Source organism: Acomys russatus, chromosome 10 (genome assembly GCF_903995435.1).
Source record: "Acomys russatus chromosome 10, mAcoRus1.1, whole genome shotgun sequence".
Taxonomy (NCBI): domain Eukaryota; kingdom Metazoa; phylum Chordata; class Mammalia; order Rodentia; family Muridae; genus Acomys; species Acomys russatus.
The window spans coordinates 64286920-64313050 of NC_067146.1; the positions used below are offsets into that span (position 1 = coordinate 64286920).

The 26131-nt window shown below is 39.8% G+C and overlaps 1 protein-coding gene across 1 annotated transcript in view; it reads left to right on the top strand.

Annotated features, from left to right (window-relative positions):
- Fam13a (family with sequence similarity 13 member A) overlaps positions 1-26131 on the top strand; it is an 82088-nt gene that overhangs the window by 13030 nt on the left and 42927 nt on the right. Inside the window, exons 2-5 of the mRNA XM_051152264.1 lie at positions 2952-2993; positions 17465-17506; positions 20095-20271; positions 24634-24820. Coding sequence (XP_051008221.1) covers positions 2952-2993; positions 17465-17506; positions 20095-20271; positions 24634-24820 — 448 coding nt within the window. The remainder of the gene's footprint in view (positions 1-2951; positions 2994-17464; positions 17507-20094; positions 20272-24633; positions 24821-26131) is intronic.

Below are 26131 nucleotides of genomic sequence, written 5' to 3' on the forward strand. Positions count from 1 at the left end.
TTAACCAACTTAATTTACTTACCCTTATTTTCTTCTCATATTTTGTTTTTCCATATATGGGTTGCATCCTGATCTGTAGTAATTATCCGTAAAACGTGATATAAAGTCTGTTTCGTTTTATTTAAATTTCTGTGGTTTCTTTTTCGTTTTTAAGAACACTTAAGACTGATCAAAATGGCTGAGCCATAGCCTGTAGTTTCTGCCTCTCTGCCTCACTGGTGAATTTACTTTTGTGCCAGTGCAGCCTGAAAAGATGTTTGTGTAGGATGTAAACCTGTGTTTACACCAAAAGACATTCTTGGACTGACATGGTGGCCAGCACCTTTAACCCCAACGCTAGGCAGACATTCGAACATCTGGGACACATCCCTGGCCCACACTGTTTTGATGAATTAAAATCAATTATGAGAAAATAAACTACTAAGACCAGGTCAGGTATAAAAATAGTATGTACCACCGGCCACATTAGTGTTGTGGGAATATTGGGGTGTCTTTGAGGACAGTAAGGCCTTTCTCAAAGGCCAGGAACCCAGAAAGTAAAATGGCCAACAAAGAGACTGGCCACCAGCCAGTGGCTTTTAGGTTCTGGTCTAGAGAACTCAATGAGTGAACTTAGAGAAGCCGAAAGGCTAAGTTGTAGAGAGAAGTTTATTATAGATTCGTAGTAGGCTCTTAAAAGAAAGTGAACACCAAGCTCCTGTGTTGCAGCAAGGGCCCACACCATCAAGGTGCTAGTTCTTGGGACCTTTTAAAAGAACTTATGACAGACACTGGGATGAACCATAGGGAGAGAAAGAACTGGATAGTTCAGGTGACCCAGCCATGAGGTGTCCGGAACCTTGGCTTGGTTGCAGTCACGTTTTCACATACAGCTTCCAGCCATGGGAAAAAGACAAGAAGGTACCAGGGACCAGCATCCCCAGCCCACAGCAAGGACATCTTCTGCCCTGCTGCTTTGGGGTCTCTGTCTTACCTGACCAGTTTCTGTCTCCAGTTCTCATGGTTGCCTGGATCAATTATGTCACCACTTTGAGCCTGTTCTTCTGGATAAATGAGAGCAGGGGCCAAGGGCAGGGAACGTCTCTATGAGGATCCAAAGGTAACAATAATTTATTCCATTTGTTCTGGAGGCATGTGCAAAACAATAAATAAATAAATAAATAAATAAATAAATAAATAAAAAGACTGCTTGTTTGCTACAAAGAAGTCGAGCACAGGGGCAACCTTTCCAGAGCTCTGTACCATCTGAAAGTGTGGCCTGTCACAGCTGTGAATGTGGCTCAAAACAAAATGAAAAAGTTACTTGAAATAGAACATTTCTGTGATTGATAAAGTTTTAATTCCATTGCATTATTCTCATGTGAACTTTGTAGATGATGGTGTCATAAGACATTATCAGGAGGTTGGACATGAATGCAAACTCTTATCACTTTAAAAAAACATATGACTAACTTAAAGAATTCGTGAGTTACAGTGGATTAACACGCTAGGTATGTCAGTTCACTGTAAGCGTGTTAGTGTTAAGGAGTTCAGATCTAAGAAAGATGTACAACACTCCCTTCACAACACAAGGCGATATTCCTCTCCTGTACTATGATATCATTTCAGATTTGTATTGGTGCTTTTGGGGGGGGCACAATGTTGGCCAGTATTACCCCTCTGATATAGAGTCTTTGATTTAAAAAAAAAGGCTCAATTGTTTTGTCAAGTGTATCCTAGGAATATTCTCCACATGTGATCACTTCTAAACAATGCAGATGAATGGTACCTGCTCTGCCCTTAGCCCTTGCACATTAGTCTATAATGAAGTGATACATCACCCCTCACATTGGAAGAATTATTTAGCATAGCTTATTTATGCCTGCATGTGTATGCATATGTGCATAAAACAGAAAGATGCTATGAAAAGTAGTAGTATTGACAAGATGGGAAATAGGACACCTGAACAAGATGAAAATGGAAAGCCAAAAATCATAGGAGACTGGAAAACAGTGTGTCAAACTGTACATGGCCTATTCTAGAAAGAAGGTAACATTTTTCAGCTCTTAGGACAATGTGTGTGGGGGGGTGCAAGAGATAGAGAGACAGACAGACAGAGACAGAGACAGACAGTCAGATACAGAGAGAGACAGAGAAACAGAGACAGATAAAAGACAGAGAGATAGACAGAGAGTGTAGGGGGCAGGGGAAGAGAGATTTCATCAGCATGCTTGTTTACTTCCAGTTTAATATTGCCAACATTTCTATTTTCATGAATGATGGTTAAGAAAATGAGTAAGCAGGAGAGACTCCCTTCGTACTTTGATAATAAAATGTAGTTTTTAAGAAGAAAAACATCTGAAGGAAAATTCTATCATGTATTTTACATTTAAAAATTAAATGCCTTTCTAATAAGCTTCCTGTTATTTCCATTCTGTCTGAGAGACTTGAGCTGTGTTGGGACTTTTCTGTACATTCCTTTCTGTTATCTGTATCAGATTATCCTTAGTAGAGCCATCCCAGAAGAACAAACAGGATGAGACTTGCCTCAGGGATGCACTTTTCACTTCTAGGAAATCACTTTTAAGGTAGCCCACACTTAACAGAAATATTTCATCATTGCTTTCGATTTTTGCAATTAACTGGTAAAGAATGGTTCTGTAACCATTTGTAAGCGTTGTGTGTGATGCATGAGCATTTGAATTTGACTTGTTGGGAAATGTTCTGCTTCTTGAAGTGTGATGATATAAGTTATTTTTGTGTTAGGCTTATCTGAGAGTACATCTGATGGGCTGAATTCTTTGAAGAAGTAATTGATGTTGCCTAGGTCCTAGGGAGAGTGTTTTGCAAATATGAATTCAATACAAGATCAGCAGTAATATGTGACAATTTCCAATGGGTGGAACAAGATTTTAGTAAAATGTACATGTTCTGTAATAGAAATTATACTAATTCACATCTCCCCTTCTTAGCTCACAGGAAGATGAAAGACCTCTGTCACCTTTCTATCTGAGGTACGTATGTATGTATATATGTATGCACATATGTGTATATTTATTGTGTCTTATTTTGGTCTAAGACATAAGAGAGGTAAGATTCCTTTGAGTTTATTTGTCCAATTTTCTTTCCTTTTTTTTTTTTTTTTTAAAGATAGTCTCATATATCCTAAATTGGCCTGAAGCTTACTATGCAGCTGAAGATAACCTGGCACTTTTGGTCCTCCTGCCTTTACCTCTGGAGTTCCAAGATTATAAACAAGCATCACCACACTTGGTTTTATATGGTGTTTAGGGATTGTTTTTAGTATTTAATATAATTAAAAGACTAGACTGAGAGATTTTTACTTTAAATTCAGAATTCAGAATTTCATTCTCAAAAATGCTCAATGCTAAAGCAGTAACCTTAAAAAACAAAAAACAAAAAAAAACCAAAAAACTAGCAGGCATGCAACCTTGTTAAGGTTATTTTTATATAACTGTGTTTGTTTCTCTTAGTTTATTTCTTAACCCGGCTAACATACACACAAAAAAAATTGAGTCTCCTTTATATTTGTTTATAAAGCTTGACAACACAATCTTGAGCAGTTTAAGTCTGTTCTTAACTCTCCAGGTTATTCTGACTCCATCTTTGTCACAATCCCCAAGTTATTTGCTGAATCTTCTTCATCTCTCCTGCACCTCTGCCGGCTGCTGAATTCCCCCAGCTCAATCACATTCTTCCTTTTCTAACCCCTCTTCCCCTGGCTGGCAGGAAGTCCAGCCCTATTCTCTCTCTCTTGCTCATCATTGGCTGTAAGCCACTTTATTGATATATCAGGGGGACAATTGGGAAGCAGAGTTTATACAACATTTAGACAGGAAATTCTCAGAACAAGGCTTGCAACCAAATATGGGGGGTACGGTAATCAGCATTTGAATTACATAATAACCTTATGCCTACACAACCCAGTTGAATAACGTTGTTAGCATACACAAAGCCCTGGGCTCAGCCATAGCACCACAGGCACAAACACTGACATCTAATGCGAATGTGTGTATGTGTGTGTGTGTGTGTTGTGTGTGTGTGTTTGTGTATGTCAATATGTGTGTCTGTATGTGTTTCTGTATATACAGTCCTCAGTACCCTGTAGAAACCTTGAATTATTTTAGCTCAATTTCTGGGGAGTAGTGGAACAATAAACTAAATACTCAATGAGTTTATGGAGCTCAGGATTGTTTTGTAGCTCTTAAACATCCAGAATAACAACTATTAATAGCAGTAGGTAAAGTTATTAGAATTCAGGACTGAAGTTAGGTGAAGTCACGCCAGTGACTGGACATCTGCATTGTCGTTGGGATACTTTATATTTTCTGACTAAAATCTAGAACCAAGTCTCCTATCTCCCATACTGCACTTGTTTCCTAACTTTCCTTCCACCTCAACGGCCTCTAACGTATGCTAGAGCCATGGTACTCAACCTTCCTAATGCTGTCTTTAATACAGTTTGCCATTTTTTGGTGACCCCTGAACCATAAAACTAATTATGTTGCTACTTCATAACTGTAATTTTGCCCCTGTTATGAGTCACGATGTAAATATCTGATATGCAGGATAGCTGACATGTGACACCTGTGGAAGTGTCATTTAACCAAAGGAGTTACAACCTATAGATTGAGAACCACTGTGCTAGAATAGTATACAACCACAGAAACTAAAAATGTTGACCTTTTTAGTCTTGCCTTAATTGTAAGGTCTGCTTTTTGAAGAAACTATGAGAGTACATTATACATAGTTTGCTTATTTACTTATTTACTCATTATTTATTTACTTAATTTATTGCAATCCTCACAGAGTTAGAATTGGACTTTATTTCAGCAACCAGGAGTTTAGGCATGTGTCAGAGAAGACCAGGTACGGCTGAGCGACTGCTTTTCCCTGCGTTCTGCCCTTCAGCACACTGTGTAACAGGTTTCAGGTTAAGACCGCCGAGCAGTCTGGTTTTGTTGTTGTTTGTTTTTTAAATCCTGGTTTCGTTCAAACTGAGTCCGCACAATCTGATCGTTGGCAGTCTCCGCTGTGCTCACTGTAGGAGTGTGAGGCTGTCATCCCAGAGTCCATGGTGTCTCTGAGAGCATTATGCAAATGTGGGTGGCAATGTCAAAGCAATGATTGCTGACCAGTAAGGGAAACTAAGCTTCACAGAGCACAGGACTGCATATCATTGGATCATGCCACCCATTGAAAGCCTTTCTGACTGCCTTAATTTTGTAACTCTGGGTGAGAGCAATCTGTGTTTTAAGTAATACTGAATTTTATTTTTACGTTTACTATATTTAACATAGATGGTGAAATGGGCTTAAGTTTTCAAAGGCATACACTGATGCTTTACAGTATGAAAGTGTGAATTTTTTCTCATTATCTGGACTATAATATTTCTGTAAGACTGTCTGTAAAAAGCAATTCTAGGTAGATAAAATAAAGGGGCTGGGAAGATGGCTCAGTGATTAAGAGCACTGGCTTCTCTTGCTAAAGGCCTGAGTCCCATTCCAGAATCTACATGGTAGTCTACCAGAGTCTGTACTCTGGTTCCATGGGACTGGATACACTTCTAGCCTCCCAGGGCACCAGGAACTGGATACAAACATACATATATCCAGGCATAACAGCCATACATATAAAATACAAATAAATCCAAAGTAAAAAACTTTAAGGCTGGAGAGGGTTGCTCAGTGGTTAAGAGCACTGTCTGCTCTTCCAGAGATCCTGAGGTCAATTCCCAGCAACTACATTGTAGCCCACAACCATCTATAATGTGATCTGATGCCCTCTTCTGGCATGCAAGTGTATATGCAGGTAGAGTACTCACATACGTAAAATAAATACATAACTCTTTTTAAAAAATTTTAGAAGGTAAATAGAGTAAAAGGAAGTTCATAGTATAATTCTAGACTTTGAATGCAAGCTACTTGCTCTATTCAATATTAGGGTCATAAATACTGAAATGTGAGGACATTGGGAAGAAAGAATGAATATGCAGCGCGGTAGCTCAGCAGTTAAGAGACCTTGCTGCTCTTCCAGAAAACCTGAGTTCAGGTCCCATCCCCCATATCAAGTAACTCTGGTAACTCCTTTACCAGGGGATCCAATGCCTTCTTCTGACCTCCTTGGGCACACGTGTGCACACACACAAATAATCAAAAATAAATAAATAGATCTTTAACAATGAGTATTCCCACAAGACTACATTCAGAGTAGAAAAAGTGGAGTTAGCAGCAGGCACTAGTTTCAGACAATGGAAGCTCAATGTAAGAGGAGCTGTTGTTTCCCAGAAGCAAAAATAGTAATTATTTAACCTGTAATTAAAATTCTAAAAGTAGCAGCTTTTTTTTTTTCTGAGTAACATAATGTGATAGTCTCAAAAACGATATAAGAACTAGTTTGGTACAAGTTTATTTTAGCTTTTTAAAACATTTCTTACTTGAAATGAAACTAAAAGGAACTATAAGAAAACACAAGCCCACCCCCTCCCCCGTAATTATTTGCATGGCTAGCCTGAAGTAGATTTCATTGCTGTTCTAGCATAAAGTATTTAAGTAGGAGAAAGAAAAGTGACTGCTAATTATTACTAACATCTGCTGGGTATTTGTAACTAGAGTGTGAAATATCTGCTGATGAACACTCTATAAGTAAGTGCACATTTTTGTGTTAAGTCTAGTAAGAGTGAATGATGCTTAGATTTTAAAATATATTTTCATGTTTCTACAGTGTCCTTTTGTAATCACTTTATTACTTAAGATTTCTTTGGTTCAATCCCCGAAACAGAGCTATTACAAGATTCATAAATCTCTCATTGATTTTTGTAAGATGATAAAAAAATATACACTTATTTCTTTCTATTCAAAGTAATATTTGGTCTGTAGAAAGTAATAATGGATTGATAGTTCCAACCTGCTACTTTCCCAAATAGTAATTAATGCTATATACTACATTTTAATCGTGTTGATTCACTAGATTTTTCTTAAGGGGATGACAGACCCAACCAACAGATCAGACACAGCTGCTAACATAGATACACTGCAGAAGCAGCTCCGCCAGTAAGGAGCCAGGCAAAAAAGTTAGGGATGAACAACTGGTCAGTAGCGGAATTAATTCTGGAAGATGAGCATAGAGTAGAACGGAAAGCTCAGGTGGCTGCAGTATGGGAGTGGGTAGCCTTCATAGAAAAGGAAATGGGTCAGGGCAGATGGAAGATAGAGCAAAGCAGTCCTCTGGTCTCAAAGGAAAAGAGCAGATGATTCATAGAGAGATCACACAGGTGCTCAGCTGGTCAGGCGAGAGTGTGGATGAAGGGCCAGGAAGGAGGCGACTGCATACCAACGGAGGCCTCAGAGTCTTCTGCTTTTGGCTGAAGGAGAGGGTTGGGCACAGGGGAAGGGAACCAGCAAGGGCCCACTTTCCTCACCTTCCTTCACTGAGGTAGAATTTCTCCTTCTGTGGCTCGCTGTTCTCTTCATAGTCGGGCTGTGCCCTGTGTTTCTCTGGGCTTTTCAGTGGCTTGCGACTTTTCTGCAACGAAGGAGGAGCATTTAGACATCCATGTCCAAACCCCAAGTCTAAGCAAATACCTCCTGTGGTACCAGTTCAGTGCCCACTGTAGTTCCTCTACAGCCTGCCCCAATTCTACAGAGAGGCTGGTGTCTTTCTTTGAAGGGGAATAATAGCTACAGAGCAACCCTGGCTAGGACCATGTGTCAAGTTTGCTTTAGTTTTGGTAGCTAGGATAGTAGGTGTCATTGTTTCCGCCGATTGCTCTCTTGGGATTAACCGGCCCCGCTGAGACAATTAGGGGAACGAAAGCGAAGCAAAACTTTGGTAAGACTGAAGCAACGCGAACACACGCCTGTGCACGTTTACAAAAGGGACGTTCTTGGCAACCACGTCCGTGCTCTGTTCTCTTTCAGATTCTAGGCTGGAATCCAAAAGCAGGAACCCCACAACTCCGTTGCTGAGATTAATATCAAAGCAACTTGTCCTTGGTGTTCTTCCACGCCCCTCTCTGCCTGTTGCTGTCTGCCTTCTTCCTCCTGGCATCGAGGCAGATCTGGCTGGGATCTGCAGTTGGGTTTCCATTTGTCTGAGTTTTCCGTGTCTACGAACATGGCTTTGGGCTTCCGGGGCTGATTTCCACGGGCAAAGCGCTTTGCCTCCACTTCCTCCTCTCCCGTTGTTCCCACCCCATCTGCCTACCTTCAGGCTCCAGGTGCCCAGCCAACAGATTTTACATTTCAGTTCCATGCAAATTTCTGGATTGCCTGCGTGGCCTGTACTTCATCTAAGTGTGCTTCGGAGCCTGCCAAGCTGTAGCCAGGCTTTCTGAGCTGGTGCCAGCTTCCTGGCATCCCAGGCTTGCACCTGATCTGCAAACTCAACCTGTCTTCTGGTAAGGGCTCAGTTCTTCCTAGTTCCCCTTTGGATGCTCCGTTAGAACTTTGGAGTTGACAGTGTTTACATTTCAGCTCAGGTTTTACCAGTGTCGAAACCAAAGCTAAATTACTATGTAGCAAGGGTGGAGTTGCTCAAGTCAGGGACAGGGTTTCATCTGCCTTCTGACTGACCTGAAAGAATATCTGAAAAATTTATTTCCCAGTCAGTTGTTTGGGATGCAAGCTCATCCTTTAGGATTTTGTCCATTTTTAATTGACAGAGCCTTAGACCTATAGCTTTATGTAAGATTCTTAACTGTTGAGATTATATTGAAAAACCTTTAGCGTTGAATAAATTCAAATTAAAAATTTACCAGACGCTGGATATGTTGCACAGTGGGAAAATGTGCAAAGCTCTTGGTTTGATTTACTGTACTATAAACAGAGAGATATCTAGAAATTATATCATATTATTCCTGTCATTGTATGCAGAAAAATTTAAAAACGTTTGTAGACAGCTTTTTCTTTATGAGGGGGGAGGATGCCTTCTTAAACAATTTATGCAATATGTTTGTCACTTTTGTTATATTTCTTTAATTTTAAATTTTGATTGTTATTAGTTTGATTTTTGCATTTGAAAGATTTGCGTTCTCTAAAACTCCTTATTATCAGCCAGGTGTGGTCGTACCCTCCTTTCATCCCAGCACTCGAGAAGCAAAGGCAGGCTGATTCCTGTGATTTCTAGGTCAGCCTGGTCTACACACTTGAGTTCCAGGATAGCCAGAGCTACATAGTGAGACCCTGTTTCAAAACAAACAAACAAGCTTGTTATCATTGGAATGATTTAAATAAGTGTATATCCCAGATATTTTATTTGTGGCTAAGTTAGTTTCAAGCTGTTATTTAGTATGACTTAATTCCTTAGCCAGATGAGAAATCAAGTAAGTGTTTGGACAGTTTGGAACACAAATAATTATCTATTTTTTTTCCTTCTCCCTCTTAACTGAAATGGTGTTTCTAAGATGCAGAAGTGCAACTGTGAAGTTCAGTTGCTCTCTGTGTGTGTGTGTTATAGAAAATATAACATTTGTTGTTTTAAGAGATAACCCCAATTGTTCTATTTTATGAGGAGGCAGATGCTGGGGTTAAAAACCTGCTAGCTTAGAGAGGCAGAGAAAGCATCCAGCTGACTTTCCTACTCAGCTCACATTCCAGTGGAAAAGGCCCAAAAGACTCACTAGCTCAGCTGACAGCCCAGAAGGAAAAGACCAAAAACTTAAGGCCAAAGCATTGCTAGCTCAAAGTCCAAAAAGCCAGTGGCCAAAGTCCAAAAAGCCAATGGCCAAGGAGCTGAGGAGCTCAAGACCTAGAAAGCTAAGAGCTAAAGAGCTAAAATCTAAAAGCTCAAGAACTAAAAGAGCCAAAGAGCTCCTTCTACCTCTACACGCTGTTTTAAATATCCTGCAACTCAAAGTCCCTGTGCTCTATAATCCCTGTCAGCTGGTTTCTTGCTCTGCCTCTTGACCTAGGGTTAACACTATTAAATCCTGTGTACAGAAAGCTATTGGGTTAAAGGTGTGTGCTAGGGCTGGTTGAACCTCACATTAATCTCCTGTTTGCAATAAACAGAAAGTTCGTGGATTAAAAGTGTGTGTTAGGGTTCAAACCTCACCAAAATGACAGGTTTTTACAGTTCACAATCTCAGAAATCACAATGGGATCAAAATCAGGTTTTTATAGTTCACTATCTAAGGGATCACAGTGGGATCAAATATTCTGCAGCAAACATTTCTAGTCAAATCAATTTTAGTTATTTTTGATTTTTTTATAAGATACATGTAAGTTGAAATTCACAGTTTCCATCATTTTAAATGTACAGTTGTTGGACACCTGTCACTGCCATTCATCATTAGAAACTCATCAGAACTTACAGGACTAAAGTCTACCCTATGGACCATTAATTCTGTATTACTACCCCCTCAACCCCAGCCCTTGGCAGCCATCATTCTACCTTTGTCTTATGTCTTTTATGCTGTAGGCATCTCATCCAAGTTATCCTATTGTGACTGTTATGTTTCCTGTAGTATAATATCCTCAAGGCTCATCTTCATTGTCGCATGTGTCAGAAATGCGTTGTCTTGAATGGCAGGTTCCCAAAGAGTGAACTCAGGTCATCAGGCATGGTGGTAAATGCCTTTACCAGTTGAGCTATCTCACTGGCTTAAGTTGCTTCCATCTTTGCCTATTGTAAATGATGCAGCTTGTGAGCACGGGTATGCAAGTTGCCAGCTCAAGTTCCTGCTTTCAGTTCTATTAAATATATACCTAAAAGTAGAATTGTTGGATTTACTTTTGAGGATTTCCCATACTGTTTTACATACTAGCTGCGTCAATGTACATTTTCAGTAATCACAAATTAGAGTTTCAATTTTTTCCATCCTCACCAACAATCGTTAATTTGTGTTTCTGATAATATCCACTCCTAAAGATTTCAAACATGTGGAACACATTGAATATTTCTTCTCCCTAAGAATCTAAATCTTAGTGGGAAGCCAACCTGGTCTACAGACCTAGTTCCAGGATAGCCAAGAAACACTATCTCAAAACAAAAGAAAAAGAAAAAAGAATCTAAATCTTATATAGGAATGGATGTCTATTTTTGAAATGTGTCATAGGAGGTTTCCATGTCCTTACCTAGCTGTAGACCATACTACCAGAATGATGAGCAAAGAAACTAATACTGTTCCACAGTTGTTGAGAAATTCCCCATTGTGTCCAGGGTTCTTGTATGTGAACATCATTGTTCAGACTTTTTGCATAATAAGAGGTAAGGATAGAATCTGGGTTCAGGTCTCAAAATGCTAATGAATCTGGGTTCAGCTCTCTCAATGATAAGGAAAACAGTAGGCTTATGTTTGGTCTTTACTGAGAAAACTAGATCATACAAAATTTTAATGCTTCTCTCCTGTGGCTTTCCCTCAAAGCAAAGTTTTCCTTGTAAAAAAAAAAAATGACACTTTTATACCCATTCTGCCTAAATCTCTTATCATTTTGTTGTTTGGCTCCATGACTTCAGGTTGGCTTCTCCCTGTAGGACTTCAGGTTGGAGTACAATAAAAGATCACAGCTAAGCAGGAAGCAGACTGCCTTCACTGATACAGTTACCTCCAACTTCGTCATAAATTCCAAGGGCATTAGAAAAGCAGTGAAGGTAGAACTGGAGCTACAAAGAAAGCCAGGGTGTCACAGATGGCCCATTGATGCGCACCTTCAAGTCTTCATGTTCTGTCTTATGGTCAAATATAGATAGCCAGAAAAAGAAACAAGGCGTTTGGGAGAGGGCAGAATTATTCTATTATCTGCTTCACTGACCAGAAAAACAAGTGACATCCCCCAAATGGAGCAGGGACCTGAGTCATCAGAACAGGGCTCTGTGTTCTCTTCCACCACTCTGCCCCACCCACCGGCTTCTTCATCTCACTATCTACTCAGAGACTAGAATACTTAGCACACAAAACAATAGCGAGGAGAGAAGATACCCCTGGGACCTTAGCTACTTAACCAAAGCCTAAAAGTAGGGTGGGGTGGGAGGTGGGGGGTGGGGAGGGGTGGGGGAAAGGTATTATTAGATTCAGTGTGTGCTTCAAAGTATATATTGCACAAAAACAAATTAATTCTCTGTGTGTGATTTTCCCGTTTACTCCGAACACTGGAGCAAACAGCAAGTCAGCCCGAGAAAGCTCAGCACATGTCCTAGGGCAGACTCCTGCACTGGCTATAGTCAGCAGGGACATTTGTCCACAACTCCTTGGACAATGTCATAAGCTAAGAACTAATCTCCTCACCCAACTTTTTTGGTGATGACTTCATGATTCATTGTTGCCTCTTAAGAACTGTTTAACACAAAGAAATGATTTGGGGTTTACAAAAGAAAGTTGCACATAAAAGAAAAGATGATCTTCCCCTGAAAATTAGATTGGAAATGAAAGACAATGAGGCCTAAGAAGTTCATTGACATTAAAACTGCTTTAGTTAGTTTATTAAATTGGCATTAGAAGTGCATTAAAAACATTGGGAGAAGAGCCCAGTCATGATGGCACACGCCTTTAATTCTAGCACTCTAAGGGAGAGGCACGTGGAGCTCTGTAAGTTTGAGGCCAGCCTGATCTACAAAGCCAGTCCAGGACAGCCAGAGCTCATTACAGAGAGAAACCCTGTCTCGAAAAATCATTTAAAAAAGAGAAAAAAAAAAAAATACTACCTAGGCTCAATTTTCTTAACAATTATACTTTACTATGAACTCACTAACAGAGCGTACCTCACTTCCAACCCCACTAACCCAAGCAATAGGAAAAGGAGATTAAAGAACACAATAATGAATCCTTAAGGAAATCCTGGCATAGTCAGCAGGACCTAAGCAAACCTCAATTCAACCAACGGCGATGCTGGAACCTGGAACCGCAACTGAGGCCCAGAGCCTCAGCTAGAGCCCAAAGCCTTGAAGCCTTCCCTGGAGAAGTTCTCTCTAGGAGCATCTCTAGAAATGTTGATGAACAGCCAAAACAATCCCAAGTCCCATGTCTCTCCAGCCTCTTGTTTTGGGCTCAGATGTATATCTCCTCTCAGAGTCTCTACTATGATGTTTTCAGCTGGCAACATCCAAGCTCCCCCATGAAGTGGTTCGACTTCTAAGGGGATAAACATCCTGCTCACTCACTAGTCTGTTGCCAATTCCAAACTTGGGATCAACACAAAAACATGTTTATCTCTCCTACATCTCCTCCTTTCTATTAAATATAATAAACTATATACAATAAAAGTAATTATGAGAATTATTCAGTAAAAGTCACATCTACAAGGACCAGTTCATTTGTATTTGACAATCTTGGAGAAATTTTTTCACTATCTATCCTATCCTACTGAGTCTTATCCTAGTATCTAGGGTTTTTTTTTTTTTTAATAGTAACACTGTGGCTATCTATTCTCTAGCCCCATCAGAGACCCCAGGAGGAAATACTATCTAATGTGAAGGAAATGCAGGCAAGCAACTTCCAAAAGTTTAGACAGAATAGAGAGAGCTGGCTGACTGGACAGTCACAGGCTCCTCTTCAGTATCAGGGCATCCAGTCTTCAGCCTGCTGGCCCAAAACCATCTGACAGACTGCTCTGATGCAGGAGTCCTGAAGGACTGGCCCACCTGGTCTCTGCAAGGCTGGCAGCCAATTTCTCAGTATCAGGCTTGATCATTGTGGATGGTCAGTCTGTCATCAGTAGTAGAGATAAGAACAATTCTTCTGTCCAGTGGCTATCTGTCTCTATTGTTTCTTGATGCCCTCATAATTAGACTGGAGTTGCTGCCAGGAGCTGATGTGTCTCTATGTCACAAAAGCCCTTTATTATTAAATGCCATTTTCTGTGGATCTCTGAAATGTTTGAAGACCATCTATCTAACTATTCTATCCATCATCTAACTATTCCTTTTAAAACATATACAAACTAAATAAAGCTTATTCTATAATTATGTAATTTAGTATCTAATAAGATTTATAGGTGACCAACTACCAATTTCTATCTCCGACCATCCTGAACAAGTTATAACAGTTAGCTTTCATAAGACTAGAACTGTACATCACCTTTTCAAATGAGTTACACATGTATAATACATTAAGTAAATGTCAAAAAAAATGATCTTAGGTTTCAACCAACATACAATAAATAGTTTTAAGTTTCTATCAACATACAATATACAATACATAAAGCAAAGGTTGAATAAAATAGTCTTAAATTTCCATCAATCTACAATACCAATGTATAATATTTGAATAACAATGTAAAATATTTGATGGTAGTAGATTCAATAATCTACTTTTTATTCTATAAATCTATATCCTCCCTTATATCCTCCTTTACATCCTTCTCTTCTTCCCCCCTTTTCCCCTAACATTAGATAAGATAGAAAAATAAGAGAGAAAGGACAGAAAAAAGAAATCCCTAAATGAAACTTCTATTAACTTATAACTAACCCCCTTGGGCAAAAATGATCATTGATAACACACCAAAAATAGCCACCCCACCTACTGGGAATGGTGGCTTCATTCTCTCAAAATTACTTCTTATTGTTTAGGGGAGAAAACATCTTTGGTTTTGTTATGATTTGTTCATTCATTTTTGTATCCTGAGGAGAAATCTCTATGTCTGACTCAGATGGCTCAGGTCATTTTTCTTTTAAATTATGAAGAAGCATAGTGATGCCCACATGCCTTTAATCCCAACACTCGAGAGGCAGAAGCATGCAGACCTCTGTGAAATGGAAGCCAGCCTGGTCTATAAAGCAAGTTATAGGACAACCAAGGCTACATAGAGAGACCCTGACTAAGAAAAACAAAGAAAGAACAACAAAAAGTTTGCCATATTATGTCTTTGTTAATTTGTTTGTAATGTTTAAAGTGGTAACTGTGTTACCTAGATAATTGAAATTCTAAAGAATTTTAGGGAAAGCATTAAGAGCCTTGCTCCTCAATGTATCTTTTACTAACAAACAATAATAGCACAGGAGGGACTGGGGAATTGGTGAAACTTCAATCAGGCTAAGGCTATAGCTTAGTAGTAAAGTTTTCCTCAATTCTGCAGAGCAGATCTTAAGCCCTCCCTTCCCAGTGAATTACCTGTGCTAATCAAGGGTATAGGTCATTCTTGCCCATGACCAGGCTCTAATGCACCTATTTAGAGAGTTAGAAATGGCAAACCTGGCCCTTTTGGTTTTGTGGCCTTTTCTTCCTCATAATTTGCTTCTCCTTATCCTGGTGAAAAAAAAATAACGAAACAAAAAAACATAAAAATACCAGTCTGGGGTTGGAACAGTAGCTCCGTGGAAGGACACAGCCTCAAATGAGTCAGACTATTTTTTTTTTATCCCCAACACCACAAAATAAACAAGCAAATGCATCCTCTGCTTTAACAGGCAAAGAGAACAACACAAAGAACCAAGTATATAAGAGAGGAAAGATCGTACATCTCCAGGGACCAGCAGCCAGACTGTTCGGTGCTTTGTCTTTGGAATGTTCTTTAGCTTTTAGCAGATCTGACTCTGCTTTTCTAGGTCTTCCCTAGCCATTTGTCTGTTTTGGCTCGCCAAACTGAGATTGTGTAACTGTATTGAGGAGCATAGGAGTTAATTATACAGTGTTCGATTTATGGAGGGCTAGCCACAAAACATCCCAAGCGGGACTGCCTGTTCCAGTTCAGGACAGATGCAGCAAGGGTTTCTTGTTGGCCACAGAGCTTGGGAACCACTGTGAATAGCAGGCATTGTGGCCAAAAGGCAAAGTTAACTGCTACACCTTCACCTCTACGTGCAAACATGCCCCACTGTACGTGATAATAAGCTCAAGCTCACAGCTGAAACCTTCCTAGCTCCATGCTCATCTGCGACTAGTCTCCAGAGCAGAAGGTAGTAAACACAACTGGTACCCCAAAGGGATACTACAAGGTAAGTGAGAGAAATACAAGCAAAAAGCATTCAGCACAGTGTTTGAAAACAGTAGTGATCAAGTAGGTGTGTATTTGTGTGTTATTGTTTTTGCTTTCTTATTACCGTTCAGTTTTCCTTTGCACAGTGGAATGGCTCTGGGCTTTCCCTATCTGTGGGCATGACTGATGAAAATTGTGTAGGGCTGAAGTATGATTATTGATCGACTTCCTCTGTGATAAGGACCTCCACACCTAGCATGGTCGTGGTGGTGGTGGTGGCGGCGGTGGTGGTGGTGGTGATGGTATGTTAGTGGAGGGGTAGAATCTTCCAAGCAGAAGATCCTGGCATGAAGGTGCTGAAGTGTATTATTCCACAGGAGCAGAAATGAAGCAGTAGACACTTGTGATGAGGTGACACCAGATGAGTTAGCGTTTAGATTGGTTGAAATGCAGCTCCTGGTCATGATCTCTAGGCGCTTTCATCTTTTTCCTGGGGATTCTGCAAAGGAGGAAGAAAGAAAAAGCTGTTTTATAAAAACTAGCTTGATAGACTTAAAAATCTGCTCAACATTTAACTTCCTTTTAAGGCATAGAAAGTTAAATCTTGACTCGGCATGGAGTTGGGGGTAAAGGGCTGTGAAAAAGTAGTGACAGCTAACTTTAAATAGCTGAAGCGGGACCCCTCGCCTGGGTCTGTGAGTGTAGGGCTCCCCCAGGCAACAGGAAGCTCTGATGGGTGCACATCAGTGGTGTGGAATAACTATTTTAATTATTTCAAAAGAATTAGGCATTTTAGAAAATAGAAGATGTTTATACATGTTCAGCCAAAGGTGCTAAATCACTTGTTACAATGAACTATCACAGAGCTTGACAGCTTTTGTTTTGACTGTGAGGAGGAAAAGACAAATTGGAAACAGCGATGTAGTAAGTGAGGTCTGTTCCTTGTTCTCTGATTCCTTTGGTCCCTGATGGCCTCCATGAGTTCTGAGCAGATTTTAAAACATGCCAGTGCTTGCAGGCCTGGGACAACAGGTGATAGACAGTCACACACACACACACACACACACACACACACACACACACGCACGCGCGCACACACACACCAATCACACTAGCACCCAGAAGGAAGGAGAAGGCCACGAGCCCAGGCTGCAGCAGCAGGCTTAGAGCTAGACGGTGGCTTCTAAGGTCAGTGTTCCAAGAAGTAGACAAGCTACCTCTACTGTTTTGCAGTGAAGGACTCCTGCCCTGGTTGCTAAGCATCAAGGTTCACATGGGACCCAGCTCATTCTTCCATCCTGGCGTCTCTACAGTTGTTGGTTCACCATCTCTGACCCCTGGCATCCCTACAGATGTTGGTTCACCATCCCTGACCCCTGGCATCCCTACTGATATTGGTTCACCATCGCTGAGCCCTGGCATCCCTACTGATGTTGGTTCACCATCGCTGACCCCTGGCATCCCTACTGATGTTGGTTCACCATCGCTGACCCCTGGCATCCCTACTGATGTTGGTTCACCATTGCTGACCCCTGGCATCCCTACTGATGCTGGTTCACCATCACTGACCCCTCTGCCAGGCTAATTTTCTTTCTCTCTGCTTCTTTTCACAGTGCTCATGTATCCCAAGTCAGCAATGTCTCAACAACTGGAGAGTAAGTTATTTGTTTCTTACATTTTTGATTATTTTATTCCTCTCCGCACGTACTGATAAAAAAAAAAGCGCAACTTTAATGTCGTATAAAATGGGAAGATTAAGATAATAAACAGCCAGTGACTTTTTAAGCTTCTCATGTCCAGAAAGTAGCTAAATGTGTGAGTATAAACAACACCCCTTTCCCATTTGAAACTACCAACTAGGTTCCTTGTTAGTCTCACCATGTATAGTAGGTTAGCCCTTAGGTACTATGTAGCCCAGACTGGCCTTTAATTCCCAGTCCTCCTACCTATGCCCCAGTGCTAAGAGTACGTGTGTGTGTGTGTGTGTGTGTGTGTGTGTGTGTGTGTGTGTGTGTGTGTGTGTGTCACTTTGCCTGGCACCATTAGCCCGTTATTTACAGGGATAAATACATAAAAACAATGTCAAGTTCAGGTAATGTTTGCGAAGTCATCTCTGCTCCCTGGAAGCATCTTTTCATAGGAAATATAAGTAAAAGCTAAAGCATTACCATGACTTTCCTTCTGCTTTGCTCATTTATTGGAATTACATTTATCAAGTCCCTTCGATGTGCCATGTGCAGTGTCAAGTGTGTGCTATTGAATGAGCCTTGACTCTGCCTCTGTGGACTTGTGCAGTCCTTTTGTTTCTGTTGTTAAAGGGATGTAGAAAAGAAAGTGAAATGCGGTGGCACCAAGGCCTTTCTCTGCACAACAGTGGCATGCTGGCTCGGTTATGTCTGGCACATTCTCTCTCCCTCAGCGGCTTCCAAGCACAAACAGGCTAAGCACAGCTCTGCCTTTTGCCTTGTTGCAGCCCGGCCTTTCTGCACTTGCTCGCTTCTCTGACCGCATTACTCTTTTGTTCTTTGGTCACTTGACTTTCTGTTGCTGAGCTAGTCTGTGGCTGTCCCCTGCTCAGCCAGCACTTTCATGTTTTGATTCATCCCTTCTAGGAATCTCTTCCTGACCACTATCAGACAGCACACCCTCACACCGTTCCCTGTGTCCTGCCCTGTAGAAATGCAAGCTCTGTTAACACAGGATCTCTTCTGCTGGTTCCTGATTCTCTCCCCAGGGCAAGGAAACATGGTTTAAGCATGACCTGGATACTCTTCACTCCACTAGAGAAATGGTCTCTGGCCCAAACGCCTTCCTGTCACCCCTAACTCTCTTCTTTTTCTTCTGGGACATGTGAAGACTTTTCATAGCATCTTCCTTGGGCAATAACCAAGTGTTAGAGGTGGGAAACGTTTGTATGGAGGAAAGATCAAGAAAGAGAAGAAGCACAGATAGGATAGAATAGGAATCTCAGCTGATGGACTTGGCATTTCCCATTAGTTGAGGAAGCAAACAAGGTCAGAACTAACTTTCCTTGGCTTCATGAAGGTCAAAGATTCTAGAACTGAACCAAGATGAACATGTTCTTACCTTGTTGTGCCTGGTAATCTTTCCTCCTGTAGTTGGTAACACTGTAAGTGCTCTGGATGTGATGCTAATGTATTTACATTCTTTGCACCAGTTACTCACTGGGGACACAGAAAACAAAGGTTGCAGTGACCACCTCAAATAGGCTATACTTTCTCCTTGTTTTAAAGTAATTTTAATAAAATATTTTAATAAAACTAATAAAAATTAGTAAAACTGTCGCTTTTTGGCAAATTTTAAGTTGAAGTTCTTAAAGACTATTTGATGAAACTAGGGCTGGTCATTTCATAAGACTATCAGTTTTGAGTTTAAAGAAAGATACCTTTCCCTGAGTATTAAAAAAAAAAAAACAACTATGGATGTTTTTCAAGTGAAAAAAAATGTGTTTTGAGGAGTATAAATTAAGAATTTTCCATTCCTACTTATTCAGAATTAAACTGAATGACGGTTGATTACTTAGACACACTGAAAGATTCTTCCACTGTAAAACTGGCACAGTGTCAATGACAGCAGCGTCAATGGGAGAAGCGATACTATTTGGATCTCACAGCACACTGCTTTGGCCCTTTGTGCTCACCTTTTCTCCTTAGGTTTAACAAAGTAATACTATCCTTCCAACATGAATAATATATCTTGTGATATGTTTGTGTGAACCCAGTTTTGATTTTTATAAATCATGGTTTCATTTAAAATGTCAAAATACACTATGCTATTGTCAATTGTAATTGTTCTGGTGGGCTGCCCCCTCCCCCCCAAAACAATATTCATCCCTCTTTAGCTTTATCTTAATGAGTCTCTAAATACATATACACATTCTAAAATAGCAATTGTCACTCCATAATGAAAGCTTCTCTCATTCTACCTTATGTCAAGTGTTCCTTATTTTCTGACTACCTCACATTTGTTGCTAGATTTTCTTTGAGCATTTCAGTCATTACAGACTTACAAAATGAGACAAATAAACTGGTGTAATTTAACTAACTTTGTTTTTAATGCAACCTACAAGTATTTTAGATGAACGTACCATTCTGTCTTAGCTCATGAATTACTAAAGGCCTTCTGTGGGAAATAGAGATAGTTCTAAAATATGGGCATATTTTAAAGGCCATTATTGGTGATCTTGATTGTTTCATTAACTTGGTGATTTGTTTTTAACTAGGCTCTTAGAAAGAACCATCAGGTCAGCAGTAGAAGAGCATCTTTTTGATGTCAACAGCTCTGCAGATCAGAGTTCCGAAGACTTGGAACCTGGACCATCATCAGCATCTTCTACATCCACCAGGCAGCGAGGGCTTCAGTTTAAGAAGCAGGATGATGTTTGGCCTGGGAGAGACAAGTAAGCTTTCATAGGTATTGAGACATTTCCCCATGCCTGAGCAGCTCTGTTTCATCTAGATCTAGATCTCTGGTATATTTTGGGAAGCCATGTCTTCATTTATATAATTCACAACTTCCTGTTAAAAACTTGTTTAGATACTTTTTCTTCCACATAATTCAATATTTAGATGATTTATTCAGTCAGCATTAAGTTAGCTTATTAGTCGATAGATAGAGTCTCCTTTATTAAATACTAGAGCATTCTTATAATGACTATACCACTTGGCTATGTTTTAGTATATTTTAAAATGTTGAATTTTTTTTTTTTTTTTTTTTTGGTTTTTCGAGACAGGGTCTCTCTGTGTAGCCTTGGCCATCCTGGACTCACTTTGTAGACCAGGCTGGCCTCGAACTCACAGCGATCCGCCTGCCTCTGCCTCCCGAGTGCTGGGATTAAAGGCGTGCGCCACCACGCCCGGCTAAAATGTTGAATTTTTTAATCAAAGGGAGAAAAGCTTAAGTTCCATGTTACATCATTACCTAACTTTAACAACTTTAAGATATGCAGCATAAATTGTAAGAATGATATTATGAAGAGTTTATTCTCTGTCAGTGGCTTCAGTAACATATGAATGCAAATTACCATTCATATCAGTAATCACAATGCAGATTCCCAAGAAAAGTTATATGTTGTTAATTGACTATACTTATGTCCCCTGCAATGTTCCAGTGTTGTTTCCTTTCACTGTGCAGTTAGTATTTTGACCTGCTTAGTAAGTGTCCAAGACTAAACTTGACCCTACTTCTACACATTCTTTTCCCCCTGGACTCATAATCTATAGCAAAATCTTTGTGATAAAACTTTTTTTCTTTCCTGAAAGAAAACCACAGAAGAGAAGTTGTGTAAATGAATCCCCTGTTATGTACCATTGCAGTGTTTAAGAGCTACGGTAGCAGAAGATTTCACACAAATAGCAGTAGCAATGATCTAACCCGCTAGCTTTACAAGGAAGTGTTCATTAGTTTGGGGATTGTGTTAGAGCTGGTAGAAGAGAGAAGTTGTGTTATTTCCGTACAAACTGTAGTAACAGAAATATTCACATTTGGAATCAGCCACTGACAGGTTTGCATAAAGCATTTAGCAGCGTAATTCATTTGCATTCTGTCTGTTTTAGTATGCCATGAGTGTAATTTATTCATTAACATAATTATTACTCTCTGCTTTGGCAGTTCAAAAATATCTTCCATGTGTCATGGTAGGCTGTGTTACACCCCTTCTCTTTGGACAGAGGATGAGTTTGTGGGATGAGGAGTTGTAGAATACCAAGAAGAGAGCAGTGGAAGCAGAGGTGGTGGCAGGTAGCAGGGGTGGTAAGGTCAACAATGGGTAGGAGCTAGACGGGGCCTCAGAGAGAGCGTGGAGAGGCTAGTTCCCCAAGTCCATGGCTATTCATTCCTTGTATGTGTTATTTTGATTGTTGTTAGCTAGTAACACCAGGAGAAGTAACAGAAATGGAGAAGGGTGAAGCGTACTCAGCTGTAGACCACCCATGCGACACTTTCCTTAATTCTCCAGATCTGCTATCCCCATCCCTGCTCACTCTGGTCCCTATCCTGAATCTTGCGGTACAAATATTTGTGTTCTCCTAGGGTAACACATATGGCTACCGTACAGAAGCTAATCACAGTCCTCTTTCCTGGACACCTTCCTGGCCCCTTCCTTGTGTTCCTCACTTGCATCTAGTTGAGAGACATCTACCTAGCTCACCTGACATGATGGCCCCCAGTGTGCTGGACAGGACTTCTCTGACTTCCAGAACACATTGAGTGGCTTCTCTGGGTTTTTGAGAGACAAGGTCATTTATGTCTCATGGTCCCAGAGCTCAGTTTTTACCTGGCCCAACTTTGACCACACTCTGTAGTCTTTGCTGTCAACCCTCCATACTCTGAATGCATCTCCTGACCTATTGACTGTCCCTTTCCCCAAAATGTCCTTTTCTCATTCCTCATCAATTTGCTTTGCATTATTTTATAGCTGCTGATACTTCCAGCACCTCTGCTACAATCTCAGAATATTCTCTTGCCTTCCTCCTCCTTGTAGTGACTTCAGAATGCTTGGTCCTCTTTGGTATCCCCAGTAGAAACTTTAATATTTTATTTCATTTTATTTTACAAATTGTAAGGATACCATGGCTCGCAATTGCAGCATGTACAAAATGTTTTATTCATAGGGTTTAGTTATAACTGATTAAATCAATTTAGCTAAGATTTTCATCTTTATAAAAGGAACAATTAATCTAGTAATCTAGTAATATTGTGCTTAAAACTGTTAGTCTCATGGGAGAGTTACAAAGTGTTTTAAGGAAACCCATTTGCTTTGTTGTGTTACTTTGCATCTCACTACTTATAGCTGTGACAATTAAACACTGTTCCCAGGAGAAGTCTTACCAAGGACATCACGATTTTTTATATAAGCAACACTGAAGGTAGATAAAGACCATTAATCATTCATTTAGGTGCAAATAATTGGCTATTTGTAAAATTTACAAGAAACAAATTAAACTCAAGTAATTGTTTGCTATAATAAAATCATAAATGTTTGTTTATTTAATATATAAAATGTTCCAGTCTAATTTGCTTAAAGAATATAAATAGTCTATGCATATTTATCCTTATTTTATTAGTTTTTAATAGCAAGGTATCATTTTAAGTGAAAGTAGTTTAAAACACAGTGACCTGAAAATTTAATCCAAATGTTTATGATATAAATATCATTTCAAAATCCTGCTGTAAAGTAGAAAGGAAAGCATGTTCAATTGCAGGCATAATAAAAAGTCAGTTGTATTAGAATATTGCATATGCATGAAGGAGGAAGGAATAAATCCAGGAAAAAGGAAACCCTGGGAAAAGAGCTAAGTAATTCAAAGAACAGACCCCAAGTTCTAAGTCCAGGTAAAATTTAAATCATGTCAAACATGACTGCAATGTCGTGTGTGTCTGCGGAAAAACTAGGTTTCTGTGCTCCAACCCTCACTGTGCGCCATGGCTGAGATGCACAGGTGAGCTGGTGCATCTAAGCACAACTGTACTACCCCTAACTGCCCATCAGTTTGAGCAGCTTGTTCTGCATATTTGCTCATTGTTTCAAATGACTAAAAACAACAACAACAACATCAGCATTTCCATTTGAGTCTTAAAATATTCTTCAGCTTCTGTGTTAGTCTTCTTGGCTCCCATAACCAAGTACATAGAAGACTGATTGTCTTAAACAACAATGTTCATTTGTTCATAGATCTAGGGGCTGCCAGGTCCCATGATCAAGGTGCAGGCAGGGCGGGTTTCAGACAAGATCACTGTCCTGGGCCTGCATGTGACTAACTTCTCACTGTGCTCACCTGACCTTCCTTCTGTGAGTGTTCTCTTGATGTCTCTTCTGTGGACAGCACTCACATGGAGGTCCTGTTGCAATGACCTCCGTTAGGCTGAATTACTTATGAGAGTTCTTTCTCTCACTGTAGACATATTACACATCTGAACATTGACACAGGGATAGTGAGGGGCCCAGATGAGTGTTATCAAGCATGGTAGGACCTCCACTAAAATTTATAATTAACACATAGTAGCTTTGGAGGATATCATGGGAAGAAGAAGAAGACAGAATCTGTGGGAAAAATCATATTTGGATTTACAGCCAAACTGGTGCGGCCATCCACAGAAGACGCTGTGCGTGAGTGTAACGCCTGTATGCTAGGCCCTATCAGCTCTACCTCCTCTCTTCGTTTAGTTTGTCCTTAAGGTGTTTTGGATGAACATATAGTCATCGTCACACAATTCTAACACACACGTACGTTCTCCATTCTAAAATGACCAAGTTATACAGCACCCAAAGCATCTAAAGAGAACAAAACTTTGAAAATGCGATAGTAGCTTTTAATTCATAATTTTCTTTCTATTATATTCTAAAGGTACAAATGTATTGCAGCATAGACAGCGCTGGTTTGCACTGGGGTGCGTGTGGTTGAACCGACAGTAAAATATGGTGCCCATGCTTGTTGTTGAGCTCATTCATTTCCAGATACAGTTTTAGTGTTAGGGAGTCACACTAACTCCACCATGCTGCAAGATTCCCAGTCCCTTCTACCTCACTCAGCCACAGTGCCAGCTGTGTTGGCAGTTTAATTTGATCCATGCTACAGGATAAAATAAAACTTTGATAAGCTAATTTTGTAAAAACTTATACTTAAAATACTAACATTTTGAAGGCACAAATGAATCAAAGCCCATGATTCTGACATGCCTGTGTGCAAAACACGATAGAACGATTATAAAGCTTTCCCTTTAGATTTTAATATAGATTAAGCTTTATTTGTTTCTATTCAAGGGAACTTATCAATAAGGAGAATATTCCCTATGGCTTCAACAACTGTGATGAGTGTATTCTGAACAGCCAGGAAGCAGAAAGATTCCAGGACGATGCTTGTGATTATGTTGGGGAGAGAAGCAAACCCAAGCGTCAGAAATCCAGTTCGAGGCTCGCCGAGCTCAGTGAAAATCTCGATGAGCTCCTGGTGAGTGAATGCTTTAGTAACGTCTTTACTTTAGCCTGTAAAGAAACATCTCTTTTTCTTAATTTTAAAAAGATAGAGTTTCACAAAATTATAGGAATCCTGAGAAAGACTGCTGACCTATAAAGCAAATTCATTTGTATTTCTTTTTTAAAAAATGTGGTGATGAAGACAGAGAAATGTGACATTCTGCCCAAAAAGCAAGACACATACTTTGCTGTTGTTTAAACTGGTTTTTAATCTAATTTTAATCACTTCTACATTTTTTTTGAAAATAAAAAGTTTCATAAAGCACATCCCCTTTCTTTCTCCCATCTTATTTACTCTTGTCGATATGAACATTTGAACTAGATGAACACAAAGCTAGATGGGCGAAGGCAATTAGGTGAGTGCTGTGCTCGGTAATCCTTTTGTCCTTGGTGGTACTGAGCCTAAACCTTTAAAGTTCTTTCCTCCTGACTAACCAAAAGCAAAAAGAGATTAACGGTCAACACAGTTACCTCATACCAAAACTTTGAGGCATTAATTTAATATATAAGTTTTTGCAGTTTTCTCAGTCAGTGGTAATATCAGTGTAATGGTTTAATATTCATCTTCATTTTTTATTTATAACAGCTTCTCTGAAAAATGAAATCTGAAATATTTTTGCTATTTTTTCTTTTAGTAAAAGAAAATTAAAAATAACAGCCCTGTAGATAAGTGGATATCAGAACTGGAATCTCCAATAGGAATGGAAATGAAGTGTCTGTCCAAAGTACAAATACTCTAGTCTCCTTTAGTGCTCAGTTGTTTTTATGGCTCCATGCTGTGATGTCTATACATTTATGGTTTCTATACATTTATTAAAACTACAGATTGGTTATTTTACTGTTAATTTTTATATGTGCTTAGAAAAAAAATCTACATTTTCCCCTAGGTAAAGCATGTATAACACAAACTAGAAACTTATGTCTGACAGTGTTCTCAAAACACAGACTCATTGCACATTAACTGTGTTTTAACATCAGTGAGTTGTCTTTCTTTGTAAAAATGTGTGTGTGTGTGAGAGAGAGAGAGAAAGAGAGAGAGAGAGAGAGAGAGAGAGAGAGAGAGAGAGAGAGAGAGAGAAGAAAATGACAGAAAGACGGGGAGGAGAAAGAGGGAGAAAGAGAGACCGAGACAGAAACAGACAAGGAATTGAACCCAGGCCTCATGTGTGCTAAGCACTGTATCACCACCGAGCTCCCTCTAGCCCATGCAGAACAAATAATCAAATAAAGTAACCCCATTAACTCTTTATTTAACCCATGATTTGCTTATCTGCCAAAGAGACTT